At 36.0% G+C, this 15,702-nt stretch overlaps 1 protein-coding gene and 1 non-coding gene across 2 annotated transcripts in view; both read right to left on the reverse strand.

Annotated features, from left to right (window-relative positions):
• Positions 1-3,134: 3,134 nt before the first annotated feature.
• The window catches only part of HAPLN1 (hyaluronan and proteoglycan link protein 1), a 74,365-nt gene continuing 61,797 nt past the window's right edge, over positions 3,135-15,702 (reverse strand). The window contains exons 3-5 of the mRNA XM_090278985.1: positions 13,526-13,897; positions 5,880-6,182; positions 3,135-3,886 (exon numbers count right to left, since the gene is read on the reverse strand). Of these exons, the coding sequence (XP_090135111.1) occupies positions 3,597-3,886; positions 5,880-6,182; positions 13,526-13,897 (965 nt within the window). The 3' untranslated portion in view covers positions 3,135-3,596. The remainder of the gene's footprint in view (positions 3,887-5,879; positions 6,183-13,525; positions 13,898-15,702) is intronic.
• LOC150008639 (U2 spliceosomal RNA) lies at positions 14,824-15,013 on the reverse strand. Its single transcript, XR_016511516.1, has one exon. It is a non-coding gene; the product is annotated as a U2 spliceosomal RNA (small nuclear RNA).

Here is a 15,702-nt window from a genome sequence, read left to right on the forward strand (position 1 = left end):
TTATGCTTTGAATCATGTAAAAAGGAAAAAAAGAAAGCCAAAAGATTTTGGGATAGTACTATTGCCAAGTTAACACCACCATAGATGTACTTTTATTTTCCTTAACTTTACAAAAATCCAGAAAATGGAAATTTCTATGTGTTTGTAATTTGAACTTAAATGAATTAGAACAAAATTGGTTAAATATCTTTTCTTAAAATAAAGTATTTATAGAGTTTGACACAAAGAATAATAGCTAAGGTCATACAACTCAGAAGAATCAAAAGATACTTCAGTAACACAAAATTGTCTTTTAATGTTTATCAGTTCATTGTATCTTACAGAAAATGAAAACATTTTTTTTATGTAATACAGATTGGTTCTTTTCCTCAGATTTGTACTCAGTAGGTATTAAATGCTGATTTTCTTTTAATCAGATGGCTTAATGACTTTTTGTATTTTTTATTTTGTTGTACATCATTGCTGCTCTGGCAGTAGTGAGCTATGATACAGTTAATTTCTCAACAAAACTATCAGTTATCCACTGATTGTTCTTGATGCACTCTATGCTGAAAACTGATAGTAATTCCCTTTTAATCCTCCCCTCATGGTAGTCAGCTACTCCATGAGACCACCATATTCTTTGGAGCACTGAAATCAAGAAACCTAGTATGGCTGCCAGCAACCAAATTGGAATCTTTTTTGAGTCTACTTTTAATTGCCAAAATAATAAGCGACTATATCATTGCATAAAATAAAACGTTAACAGGTACCGGCCCCCTTTCTATGAGAGAAAGTTTAAATTTACAAAAAACATATCTGACTAAAAATTAATGTGATAAAATATGGCAGCAGTCATTAAAAGATGGCTTCCAGTGTTAATATGATTCACTTGTTTCCATTCCTATTCCCTTTTTATATGAATCATTTCTTATTGATGAGTTTTTAAATGTAGGTGTCTCAGTCAAACTTGCAGATAAACTTTGGTGCTTATATGGGCCACAAATGTTAATTATGGACAAAATGTTCAAAAGAAGGATTCCTAACCCAGAGTCCCATCTTATCTCTTCTTGGTAGTCTTGGAACCCAAGTTTGAGGGGCAATTTCTGAATTAGACAATGTTGTATTGACTTTCTTTTAGTAATTATATTAGGATAACTTGTCTTTTTCCAACATTCTTAGTGAAATATCTTGGACAATGAAGTAGGAAAATAGATATTTGATGAGAAAATGGCAAATGATAATATTAAAAAAAAAAAATACTATTCAAGTAGAAGTTCAAAGGGGTAAGGGAATCCTCATCCTTTAGGGGAAAGTCAGGAGATAAAAATTCTGCCCGGCAGTTTTTATTTTTTAAAGTATTTTTTTTTATAAGCTTGGAAAAATGGTGTGCAATCAATGTAAATTTTAATCAGCTAACAGTCAGTCCGGAGTTTTGGATCAGCACCAATTCCTATACTAGTAAGTATTCAAAAGTTAAGAAATGCTAGCTACTATGCTTAATATTATAAAGGTAGAGTTTTGCAGCAATAACTGAAAATTATATATCTGTTCAATATAAATTTGTTCCCACTTGCATTTCCAATAAAATTCTTGTAACGTGGGTAATAATCATTCAAGTATAGGCTTCCTCCAATCAACTCACCTCCATAGTTGAGGTGTTAAGAGTCACTCTTTTGGAGACAGTACCATCTTTAAATAACATATTTACCTTATTTGAGACCATTCAGGTATTTTTTAATTTAAAAGTTCAGGTCCTATTTATATCAGCAGTGTTTGAGTTAAACCTCACAATCTCTTTGGATTTATAATTGTAAGTTTTGTACAATTTGCACATCCAATCTAATGAAAAATGTGCATGCATACATTGTTATCTTTAATAATTAAAGCATCTGAAAATTTCCAGCTATGTTCTTGATAAAAGAAGTAATCTACCTTTATTTACAATATTTTGTTTGGATAATGTATGAATACAATTATGGTTTTATGGACCTCCAATTATTCTATACGTTCTGCAAATGTAACTCTATATTTAGAGAGTAAATTTATTAGAATTATTACAGCACTTTAAATGCAACCACAATCAATTCAGGAAACAGATTTATTTACTCATGTTCATGGGAAGAAAATCTACATAAAAACATTCATGAAGGCATGCCAGCTATGTCATACTTGGATCGTTATACTAAATCCCATTTATTAGAATTTGTGAAACAATGGGAAACCATAAAATGTAATTTGAATACAAATATTGGTCCCTGTGGGGTCTCAACAGTCATAAAAATATAGGAAAACAGAGCTTTATTTAAGATTGGAGCTGCTAATGCAAAAGTTGTTTTTCTGAAGCTATCTTTTTCCTTACACTCACAGCCCTGATGATTTTAGTGTAAACTCTTTGATGACAGCTTCAGTGTTTCATTTACACCTAATGATGACCAGTAAGGAGAGTGACTTCATTGACCAGGTTTTCTTATGGAGGAAGGTTTAGAACTACTGTGTGGACTTCCTTTTTTCCTCAACCACAGGCACCAATTGAGCTTTCTAGTGTAAATACAAATAAGAAAAATAAGAATTTTGAAAGTTGGGTGCTTATTTCTTGATTAGGAACATGTGTAGTTACTTATTTCTTTTATGAATTAAATTTTAAATGTAATGTAAATAAGAAGGAAATATTAAATAGTTTAATGTTACTTTTATAGGACAATAACATTTCATAGGCTAACATAAAATCAAGCTGCTAAATTTTACAATATTTCTGTCCAGCAGTTTATCTATATAACTGCCCTGAGTAGATACTAAATGCTGCTTAGCCAATGGCCCTTAGAATTTAAATATAACTCAGTAAAGCTACTCAAAAGATAAGACAATTCTTCTTAGACATGTATAATTTTATAAAGAAGAAGGTAGGAGTCTCTCATTGGTTAAATATTATCTGCTTAAATTTCATACTTCATATAAACAGGGTTATTAAGGAGTTTTAACTGTGCTTATTACTATGCATTGGAGTCCATATGAATTTCTTTTACTTTTTTTTTTTTTTTTTTGGTCAAAAAGGCAGGATTTTAAAAAGTAAAACATTCTATTGGAGACTTGAAATATTAACTTTTAGAAAAGTGTAATTATTTTCTTGTGAAACTGAGTTTTGTGCAACTTCTCAGAATCTCAGTTTATGTAAAGAAGCCTGCATTTCAAATCTGTTGCTTTAATTTGTTTATTGTAGTGCATTTCAAAATTGTACAAATGTGTAAAATTTGTGCTTGTGGAAGCTGCTGCTCTGAGTAGCTTTACTTTCCTTAATCTAACCCTAGCAATCCTCAGGTTGTCCTACGCCCAGTTCATAAAAGGATACTTCATTGGGATGATGTAGCCTAAACAGTTTGGCTCTAAAGCCTTTATGTAGCGCTTCCCTTAAAATTATATTAATTTATAATATATATTGAATGATAGCTTTACAAAAACAAATTAATGAATTGACCTTTATGAAAATGACTCTTTACAGTAAGTAAAAAAAGGGTTATCACAGTTTTGGTAACTTGCATGAGTTCATATTGAAAAAAAAAAACAAACCTTTCACATGTTCTTAATGACTTTGAACTTGCCGTGCTCTGGGGGCACGCTCAGTTGTATGCTCTGAAGCAGTAGACACCATACAGCTTATGCTTTTTGTCTGGGAAACCCACGAAGCGCACTGCAGCCTCAGTAGGACTGCAGCGCCTTCTTGGCCGAGAGATAGGGTAGCGGACACTGCCGTCCTCCAACCAGCCCGCATCGCAGCGGTCATAGCCCAGAAGTTTCCAGGCAGCGAATATCTGGCCCACTTTCGCAATCTGAGCACCGTTGTTGAGACACGCTTGCACCGCTTCATCATAGGTCAACTTGGTGGGGTGGATCAGGTAATAAACACGGCCTGCGGAGAGAAGGAGAGAGGTCAATGGGCCTGCGTGCGACTGAGCCACGCAGAGATGGAAGGGGCCCCAAACACAAGTGTTTCTCAGTGAAGTGGGAAATAGAGCCATGTCTGCAAAGTTTTTGGAACCTAGGATGTTCAATCAAATATAACCCCTAAATTGCTCTCCATTAAGTTAGGTGTTTTTTTTTTTTTTTTTTTCTGGCCCCTAATACATGTTCAGACATGCCCCTTTATAGCTTTAAAAAAGAAAAGGGAAATGACAGATGCAGTTTCTGTTCGCTAATTAGCGACTATAAGGGCCCTTCTGTGGCAATAGAGAAGACAGAATTCCATGTTAAAAGCAAATCCTATTTAAATTCTAGCAGTAGCAAGACTGAACCCCAGCACAAGTTTCTGGAGAGGCAAAATTTGAATGTGAAAGGATCAAAAAACATTCCTGACATAAAAGTCCATTAAAAAAATTCAAAGGCCCTCAAGTCCTTTTCATCACAGGTATCAATAAGACATTATTCTTATTCAAAGACTACAGTATGAAAATGAAAAAAAAAAAAATACAGGAAGACACTTGCCATAAATAATACTGGCTCAGAATGTGAACCTAGTCTGTTCACTCACTAGCAAAGAGGATGAATTTATTTATTTTCAACTTTCCTCTGTGGTAGCCTGATATCTAACCATTATTTATTTATTTATTTTTAAATTTCATAAGAAAGAACAACTTAGTTTCACCCACTTATTGAATAGTGTTAATTAGTAAGATTCCTTCAATATGTATTAAATATCCATAAAATGTATAAAATATGACATCACTGTCTGAAGTGATACATGCCGACTGAAGATTTTCTCAGACTTTTTATCAGATAGATTATAATCACTCTCTTATCTGATTACACATTAAATATAGATTATTGATGTATAAATTAATGCTTGCCAGTTTTTTTCTAGACTAAGATGATATGATTTGGAGAAAGGGTAGAGGCCATTGGATATTAGCTAGTTCTATCATCTACACCAGAGGTTGGCAGACTACAACACCTGAGCGAAATGAAGTTTTATTAAAACATAACCACACTCGTCTCCATTAATACTGTCTGTGGCTGCTTTTGTGTTACTATGTACAAAGCTACATTGATTGAGTAGTTGCGAAAGAGACCATGTGGCCTACAAAGTGAAAAATATTACTATCTGGCCTTTTACAGAAAATCTGTTGATCCCTGATTCCTTGCTATTTTTTCCAAAGCATGTCACTAGGGAACTAAAATATAATAATAGATAGGGCCAGGTTTTGCTTCATGGGTGTGTGACCTGTGCAGTTAGGCATGGCCTTGTGATTGTTTTAATGCCCTGTTGTCACTGTCTTAAAATTCTCAATAATTTTGGAACAAGGAACTAACGTTTTCATTTTGCACTGGCCTTCCTTTATGTAGCTGGTTCTAGATGGAGCAAAGTAAGGTCGGGGGTTATGCTGAATACAAAGCATCAGTCATCAACAATGAGCCAACATGGACCTCTTTTCTTCTGCTTTCACCTCCAGTGTTATTTCTACTAATTTTTCTTACAAGGTTCTTTTCATTCTGAACTTTGCTGATCATTTGTGAATATACTGACATTATAATTTAGTGAAAGAGAACATGACACAGAAGCCACGCTTACTACAACCGGGAGGACTATATCCTAGGGAGTGTATACAGGGGCAGCATCATCTTTGGCAACAGGAAGCAGACCCTAGACACCATCACATAATAACTAGTTCATAATAACAGGCAGATGCAATAAAACCTAGGAATAGTGAAAATACAGTTTTGCTTGACTTCTGTCAATTAAAAACAAATTATGACATCAAAAACTTATTACATCTTTTCAAAATGGAGCACTATGTCAAAGATTTTATCTTTTCTTTTTAAGTACATTAGACTGAAAATCAAGTGTAGTGTCATAGCACATATTAGTCTATGGTATAGAAAAGAAGGCAGCGTGGTTCTTATCTTACCATTGAAGTTGGATGTAAAACAGAACACATCATATCTGCTTTTCTCTTTATCCCAAAACCCGTAGTTCCTGACGCCCGGCACAGTGTTCTGGCCTCCGCAGGGCTCCCTCGGCTTGGTGATGGGGTACTGCACAGAGCCATCACTGAGCCAGCCGGCATTGCACCAGTCCAGTCCACCCCGCCAGGCATCATACAGCTGGTCGAAAGAGGCAATCACAGCATCCTGGTCCAGACAAGCCTGCTGTGCCTCATGGAAGTTGAGATTATAGCGCCCCAGTCGTGGAAAGTAAGGGAATACCACACCTGTCCACAGGAAAAAGCACGGGATCATTAGTGGCACAAAAAGTAACAAGTGTGAACAAATCCAACTTGACTGGTGAAAAAACATGATAGACTCTCCCTTGGATGAAGTATTTGTTTTTGGTAACTTGCAGTGGTTTCTCATGGTCTCTTTCCCCTTCAAACAGCCTCTCATTTCTGACCATGTCACAGCTCACTATGTGAGTTTGACAACTTCAGTGATTTACCTCTTTTGCTGAATTCAACCTGAACCTTGAAATTCTCCTTTCTAAAATAATTCACCTGCAGATTATATTTTCCACATAGCCATCCTTGAGAATTTACCATCTGCTACTGGTTACTAACCCTAAATATATATTCCTGAGCCCTGTTTGGGTAAAGTCAATGTTGAAAACTAAGCATGCTAGGGGTTGCAGAAATAGTGCTGAGAGAAAAGTTAACACAATTCATAATTTTTAAAAATTTCCTTTTTTATTTTTCTATTACAATTGTCCCAACTTTTCCTTATTGCTCTCCACTGAGCGCCCCCACCCCCTTAACTCCCACAGTCAATCCTCACCCTGTTGTCCATGTTCATGGGTCATTTATATTAGTTCCTTGACTAGACCCTTCCCCTCTTTCCCCTCTTCTTTCCCTCCCCTTCTCCCTCCCCTCTGATCGCTGTCAGTCTGCTCCTTGTTTACTTGCCTCTGGTTCTGTTTTGCTCTTTTGTTTGTGTTGTTCATTAGTGTCTTGTATTAGGTGAGATCATTTGTTATTTGTCTTTCTCTGCCTGGCTTAGTTCACTAAATGTAATATTTTTTCTTAGTAATTATTCTTATATACCTAGTAATTCATTTTATATTGTATTTTAAATCTATAAACAAACATGTTAAATTACTCATATGCTTTCTTTTACACTTGCTCCTAAAAATTTGCATATAAGTAACTAGTGGACATCTGATTTGGAGACACCCCTAAGTGACATCCTTTGCATATCTAACAAAAATCTAATTGGATGATCTTACTTCATCTTAATAAAGCAATTCTTTACAGTGAGTAACATTTCCATAAAAACATCATGGCTCTCTTATTTGTTTGTTTTTACTATAGCCCTTAAACATTTTTTTTTCCCTGTTCTTAAATAATGAAAATAAAATAATGGCTTTAGTTAAAAATATTTCCATTACTGTTTTTCCATTTTCATATTCATATACTGAAAACCAAAACTAAGCTTTTAAAAACATTTTTATTACAAATAGGAAAAGCAAAACAAAACTTCCCGATGCTTGCCTTATATAAGGTAGGTACAAAATAGACATCTGTTGATTAAGTTAAAGGCATAGAATTAAGTTAAATATCTTTAAGGCAAAATCCTTAGCAAATGTAAGTGGTGTGATTTGGCAGTTGTCCCGCCTGGGAAGATAAAATGGTTTTCCAAAAGCATTCTTTTTGGTCAAATAATCATGGGAGGTGATCAAGCTGTCTTATAACTTTCTGCAAAATTTCTTTAAAGGATAAGAATTACTTAAAAACAGTTACTTACAAAAGAAAGTCCACATTTGCTGGACTTTAAGAAGGATGCTATATCAAAATGTTTCCTCCATTGTTGATAAAAGACAATTTATTTAGTGTGATTATTCAAGTCCTTGCCTTGGATTTTTAAAAATATAATTAGAAACAATATTTTAGATGTGAAAAAAAATCCCACTGACAGAAATTTGGTGAATTATATCTCTTGTGCTATTTTTTTTTTTTTTTTTGAGACTGCAGACCCTATTAAAGATGAATGTACAATTCACTAACAGCGTAACCAGTACACAGGAAATGTTTTCTTTTATAAGTTGTCCTGGAAGACTCTACAAGAAAAAATTTCAATAGCCTAGATCAAGTCACATACACCGAAGGCCTCTGCAGGACAAGTTTGTCCCTCGAGGGTAGTCCAGCTGGCACTGTCCACTATAGGCAGAGATCCAGGAAGGCTTCCTGATCTCATCCTGCCTTCTCAGGTTCTTGGCTGAGCGATCTGTCAGCTGAATCAGAGCCAAAAGACAGGAGGAAAAGACTCTCTGGGTTGCCAGTGCCCCCTGCAGAGATGATGGAAGGGAAACCTGGAGATGGCTCTATCTAAGAAGAGCTATGCCCAGGCATCCAGCTAAGAACCCAGTTAGTGCTGGGAAGGAATTGCTACAGTGCTCCCTGTGCCATTGTGCCTTTCATCCTCTTTATTCAGCAACCCCACGAATGCCACTGTAAAGGAAAATAATAACTTATCCATTAGAGATCTCCTTGGCAGCTGGATATCAAGTAAGAGAAAATTTCAAATATGTCCATGTGTAGAGAGAAAGAAACCATATGGGTTGAATTTTCTTTCCCAAGTGGCTCAAGATGGTAACAGAGGAGAATGTAGAATATTTTTTTCCTTTTTTTATTCTTATTCTATTATAGTTATCCCAAATTTTTCCCCTTTGCCCTCCTCTGCCCAGCCCCCCACCTACTCCCACAGTCAACCCCATACCATTATGCATATCCATGGGTCATTCATATATGTCTTTTGACTAGTCCCTCCCTCTTCCCCCTTTGGCCTCTGTCATTCTGTTCCATGTTTGTTTGTCTTTGGTTCTATTTTGATCATTAGTTCATGTTGTTCATTAGTTTCCTCTTATAAATGAGATCACATATTATTTGTCTTTCACCGATGGGCTTATGTCACTTGGCATAATATTCTCCAGTTCCATCCATGCTGTTGCAAAAGGTAAGAAGAGTTCATTCTTTCTTTCTGCTGCTAAGTATTCCATTGTGTGAATGTACCATAGTACACTTAGGCTGTTTCCAGCAGTTGGCTATTGTAAACAATGCTGCTATGAACATAAGGGTGTGTAAGTTCTTTTGAATTGATGTTTCAGGATTCTTAAGGTATATTCCCAGCAGTGGAATCACTGAGTCAAAAGGTGGTTCCATTTAAAAAAAATTTAAAGGAAATTTCACTGTTTTCCACAGCGGCTGCACCAGTTTGCATTCCCACCAATGATGTACTAGGGTTCTTTTACTCCACATCCTTGCCAGCTCTTGGCGTTTGTTGATTTATTAATGATAGCCATTCTGACAAGAGTGTGGTGATATCTCATTATAGTATTATTTTCAAGAATACTTTAATTTATAATAATTTTAAAAACCAAGTAAATCTTTCAGGTTTAAATTCACTGCAGTCTATTTAGTATACTTTCATGGACATTAGAAAAAAATTAAAAAAATAATTTGTCCTTGATTAATCACTGAATGTTGCTGAAGTATGATAGACTCAGTCCCAAATCCAGTATAATATGTTCTTATTTGAGTTCCTTTCAAACTTAACATAATTTCAAGCAGGCATTTCCTAAAGTCAAACTGAAACCATATATCAAAATTTCACTATTTTTCCATCATAAGAATAAATGATCAACTTACTATTTTATTAACTTAAAAGATTTACGTACATTTTAATTAATATGTGATGATGCTGGAAAGAACACATTCCAAGTACATCAAGGTCAATTTCCATGTTTTACTTAGGCAAAATTTTAAAAGCTTCATTGTATTACACACATTTAGTGCATACATTTCAGATGTTTCTTAGAAGCAGGGGCATTTCTGGAACTACATGTTTTTTAGCATTTTAAAAATTTACTTATTTTACTTCCAGCTTGTTAAGAATTCAACATCTATGACTATGACTACAGAAACCTTCTTGGCTCTTTGGGAAAATGTGCAATTCCTACAGCTGAATTATGGAGCTAATGGTGATTGCTTTCATCCAGCACTTAAAAAAATAAGAAAATCCAAACTTCCATGGTTGAAAAGAAGGTTTAGTCATTTTCCAAGTATAATTATATGTCAAAATATAATAAAAAGCTCTTTACTTTTCCAAAAAGGTCTGGTATCCATCACTACAAAAGGGATTAATAAGGATAATACATTGTCACATAGAAATGAGTAAGAACAAATGATGTGCATAGTTTCACCAGTCAAGAATGTGTTTGAAAACACATTCTTCACTATTTATAATTTCAGAGCCTATTTCACCCTAGTTGCTGGCAAACATAAATTGTTAGATATATGAAAGGTTTTCATACCATGGTAAATATAAAAACTAAAGTAAATTTTCACAACTCCATAAAGTAAATATGTTTACTAACAAAAAGGCAGAGACCATACAGCACAGTTTTATCCTCCTCTATGCCTCTCATAGTGCCTAACAGTGCTGTGTACATATATAAAATTATTTTTCTATTTCTGAAAGTCCTCAGATGATATTTTTGTGTATTTGGCCTCATATCCAATGTTCGCAGATAATAATTTGAATCAGTAAAAACTGAAAGCACAAGATAACATGCATAGGGGGAAAAAGGGGATAACTGTAATAGAAAAACAATAAAAATAAATTATAAAAGAAAAGAAAAATAAAGCATTTGCATTAAAAAAAAAAAGATAACATGCAATAAGGTGTCAAGAATGAAAACTAGAACTTCCGGCTAAGATGAGGCCTAGACTGACACGCTCCACCTCCCTCCACAACTAAGAAGGAATACAACTACTGCAAAACCAAAAATAACCAGAAGTTCCAGAAAATAAAGCTACATGGAAGTCCAATGGATGAAGTTATAAACAAGTAGTGCTCATCTGGGCGGGTAGGAGGGGCAAAGCCAGGGCAAAGAGGTAAAGCTGTGCTGGCAGCGGCAGCTGCGGCAATGGTGGCATGACAGCGGTGAGCACAGACACCTGTATTTAAGGGGAGGCAAGAAGAACCTGGGGAGCACCCCCAGCTGCAGACCAGACCTGTCAGCTTGCAATTCCAACATGGGGGAAGGCAGACCCCCATTGCCTCAGATTGTGAGGGCTGGGGCTAGGGGGTGGGGATGAAGGAGGAGGCTCCTGGTCTCTCAGCAAAGAGTGAATGGCAGGAATCCACCTTGGACCCCCGCTACCACATGAAATGCCACAGTGTGGTGAGAAGGGTCACCTGGTAGTGACGAATGCACGGGGCTCCACCTCCTATAGCGTAGGAGGTGTGACAGCCCTGTCCAAGAAGCAAAGTTAAACACAAAATGGTCAGGATGGCACAAATCATGATAGAGATCCCAGTGATGCAGCTGACCAGACAGCAAATATCTAATCTAATGAAGCAGTAGATAGCTAATCTTTCTGAGGCATAGTTCAGAGCTCTGGTTATAAGAAAGCTTACACACCTAACAGCAGATCTTAAACAAGATGGGGAAGGAATGAAGGGTATTCCTGCTGAAATGAACAAAAATACATATGAAACTAGTGGTGAAGGAAAGAAAACCAGGGATCAAATCAACAAATTGGAACATAGTCAGCCAGTGCAGAAAGAGGAAACAAAAAAGTGAGGAAAATGAGGAGAGGCTCAGAAACCTATGGGACAGCTATAAGTGGGCCAACATCCAAATCACAGGATTGCCAGAAGGTGAAGAAGAACTAGAAATTGAAAAATTATGTGAAAAAATAATGAAGCAGAACTTCCCTAACTTGGGGAAAGAAATAGAATTACATGTCCAGGAAGCACAGAGTTCCAAATAAACTGGACCCAGGGAGAACCACACGAAGACACATTATAATCAAAATGTCAAAAATTAAGAATAAAGAGAGAATCTTAAAAGCAGCAAAAGAGAATTATGTACAAAGGGGTCCCAATAAGACTATCAGCTGATTTCTCAAAAGGAACTTTGCAGGCAAGAAGGGACTGGCAAGAAATATTCAAAGTAATGAAAATTAAAAACCTACAACCACGATTACTCTATCCAGTGAAGCTGTCATTCAGAATAGAAGGGCAGAGAAAGTGCTTCCAGGACAAAGTAAAACTGAAGGAGTTCATCAGATCCAAACCACTGTTATATGAAATGTTAAAGGGACTTATTTAGGAGAAAGAGGATCAAAACTATGAACATTAAAATGAAAACTGTATCACAACAACCAACAACAGAAACTAGGGAATTGAAACAAAGGCAAACTAAGTAGGCAACGAGAGTGGGAAAAGAATTATAGGTATGGGGAACATATTGGGGAGAGGCCAGCTGGGAAGGGGAAGGGGAGAAAGGGAGGGAGATAGAACAGGAATTAAGAAGCATGTTAGGAGGGAGAGGAGTGGATAGGAAGATGTTGAGAAGAACTATATGCACAACCAATGGTCATGGACTAAGGCGGGGGGGGCAACTGGAGTGAGGGGGGTCACTGGGTAGAGGGTAACAAAGGGAAAATAAATTGGAGTGAATGTAACAGCATAATCAATAAGCATATTTAAAAAGAAGAATGAAAACTAAGAGAGAAGAGAAGGCATAAAATGTATTTTATGACATCACATAATTTATTAGATACATAAAGCTAATAAATCTCCATACACATGACAGAGTTCTAAGGGTTCAGAGGTCAAATCTTCAATGATGTGCTAGTGGACTGAACACGTCCTTTTCCAAAGGCACAAATCCATCCTGGAATGTGAAAGGAGAATCTAACAAACCCACAGTTATAATTCATGTGCACAAGGAAGAAAAGTACTCTATCAATGCAGCCAAAATTCATCCTTCAGTGTAAAGAAACTCAGAAATTCATGAACATAAGAAGTTTTGAGATATGTGAGAAACCATGGAGAAAAGTTTCTTCACTGGTAGGGCATTTAGAGGATGAGCTTTGGGCACAGGAGACACAGGATGACAAAGACACTTTTATTGTTTAGCTTTCTATCTATTTTGGGTTTTGAACCTACTGAATGTATTACATATATAATAAATAAAATCTCCCTCCCAAGTGACCTGACCACTTGGTGTTCAATATCTATGAGAATCTTGACTGTTAAAACAAAATGACTCCTTTTCAACAATAGTTAAATAAATTTGGAGGTTACTTGTGTATTAAATTAAGTTTCACAGTTCCTTGACAGAATACAATTACATGTATTTTAGTTAGCAGATGTCCTTCACAAAACTTGCCATTATTTTGAAACTGAGATAATTTTAGAAGTACAATAACAAAGCATTGACTCTGAATTTCTCAATAACCATTTAATGAGATTTAAATTTTGAATAGCATAGGCAGTTTTTGAATATTATTAATTCAGTCCCGCTGCATATTTCTTCTTGCAAATAGCTTCAATTTTGCACATAAGCATTGTGTGTACATTTCAAATATGAAAGCTGGAAGCATAGACAGACTACAAAATACAAAATAATAGAAAAACATGCTATTCATGGACTTTTGGTTTCTCACACCATCATTTTGGTAACCACTAGATATCCTTAAAAAACAAAAAAGATATCTTGAAAAAAAAGAAAAAAATATAATTTCTAAGTCTGACATGATTTATAGATACTTACCTTGTAAATCTAATGCTACCACAGCAGTATCATCTTCTAATCCTTCAATCACCTCACACTTGTATTTCCCATAATCCTCTAGGGTGAGGTCTGTGATCACCAGAGAAGCATCATTTTCACTGCCTCCCTTCAGAAACACTCTCTCCTGGTAGCCTGCATAGGCTTTCTTGTGGTATCCCATTGAGACAAAAACATCCACTTCCTTAAGGTAATCTGAAGTTAGCTTGGTCCACTTAATTCGGATTTTGTGGGTTCCTGAGCCAAATGCTGTAGGGTCTCGAAAAAATTTACATGGCAGTGTAACATTGCCACCTCTATGTGAGAACACCTTGGCTTGTTCTGCTTCCACATGGAGATGGGGGCCATTTTCTGCTATAATTTAAAAAGAAAGAAAGAAAAGAACCATTAATATGCCTTTAGACATTTCTCTAGAGTGAAATATGCTACCTCTACAAGGTATCTGATGTACAGTAGCATTGGGTGATAAGCTTCTCCACATTTTTGGACAGTAATCTCTTTGAACCACATGGAAAGGTACCTCTGATACTTAAGGGTAGTCTATAAGGTGGCCATGTCTTTTAAGCCATTGAAAAGAGGAAGCATGTGCATTATTATCATTAAGAAATATTGGATAGATAATTTCATAATAAATTTATTTTTTTACATTTGAATGTTAAATATATAGAAACAAGACCAAGAGAAACGATAATGTGTCATGATTATTTCATCAATATAAACCAAAAAATTTGTAGGCAAGCTTCTCTCTTCCTAGGTGGGCTTTCTAAAATAACAAATTTGTATTACATTTATGGAAAAGTATAAAACAACATGATCAACTTTTATTATACTTCTGGTCAAAGAATTTAGAATAGCCTCACCTTTATGGCCTTTATTCAAATACATACCTGTGATTAAAATGCCATTCTAAAGCATTTTAAGCAATATGCATACATTTAATTTTCACAAAAGGCTAGATATCACAAAGGTATTTTTAGTGAATGCTTTATAAAACTTCCAGATTTCAAAATATATTCCTCAAAACTTGAATGTTAAAAGTGTATCCAAAATTATACTTATTTTCTGACTAACCAAATAATTACTTCTTTATTTTCTTAAATCTCCTTCTTCTCCCTCTCTTTGCTTCCTGTTATTTCTTTTTTCCTTCCTTCCTTTCTTTTTTGCTTTTCTTCCTCCCTCCCTCCTCTCTCTCTCTCTCTCTCTCTCTCTCTCTCTCTCTCTCTCTCTCTCTCCCTCCCTCTCTCTCTCTCTCTCTCCCTCCCTTCCTCCCTCCCTCCCTCCCTCCTTCCATTATTCCTGGAAATACTGCAATATCAGGTCAATGTGTGGAGTGGATGGAAAAAGCTCCTATTCCAACTCCTAGTTCCACAAAAATCCACTTAATATGTCATCCTCGGATAGAGGACATATCAGATATTAAACTGATAAGAACAGATACACTTGATCTTAGCCAAAAGGCCGAGAAGTGATGCTTTCTGCTATTTCTAATTTAACAGTTATCACATCCACCTTTCCTTGCCTTGCCCTTTTGTGTTCCTCCTCCAAGGACTTTATTGCCTTCCAAAGAGTACCGCAGCATTCCAAGCTTGCCAAGTCAGCAGGGCTACCATTCTCTTGAGAACCAGCTGTTATTTTCAGATTTTGGCTTTCTCTGGGGTTTCCCCTGGTTAGCTCATTGTGCTTCTGACCTTGACAAGGTCTCTTGAGGATGTGCAAGATTTGAAAATGAGAAAGTAATATAAGGGCTCCTGGACACACACAGCTTCTCATCTATATGCAGCTTTCAAAGGCTACCCAAAACTGCCTTTCCTGTAGCCCTTCCTGCCTTAGGCAGGTAGGTACTGTGTAAATCTGGGCCATGAATCTTTAAGATCCCATGAGTTGTAGCCACTCACCTCCAGACAGATCTAAAACTCAGCTATTTAATGGCATAAGTAAGATTCAGATTGAAAAATACAAACTACAGAAATAGATATAGTGGTTCTATTTTTATCATATAGCAATCAAAATCAGGTAATATTGAAAAATAAAATAAATTTCATGTATAAGTCACCCTCAGTCTTCAGAAGCTGAAAAGTTTAACAGTGCTGTCAATACCCCCCACTTTGGAGAGAGAGAGAGAGAGAGAGAGAGAGAGAAAGAGAGAGAGAGAGAGAAGC

This window comes from Furipterus horrens, unplaced genomic scaffold (genome assembly GCF_987537825.1).
Source record: "Furipterus horrens unplaced genomic scaffold, mFurHor1.1.pri manual_scaffold_5, whole genome shotgun sequence".
Lineage (NCBI taxonomy): Eukaryota > Metazoa > Chordata > Mammalia > Chiroptera > Furipteridae > Furipterus > Furipterus horrens.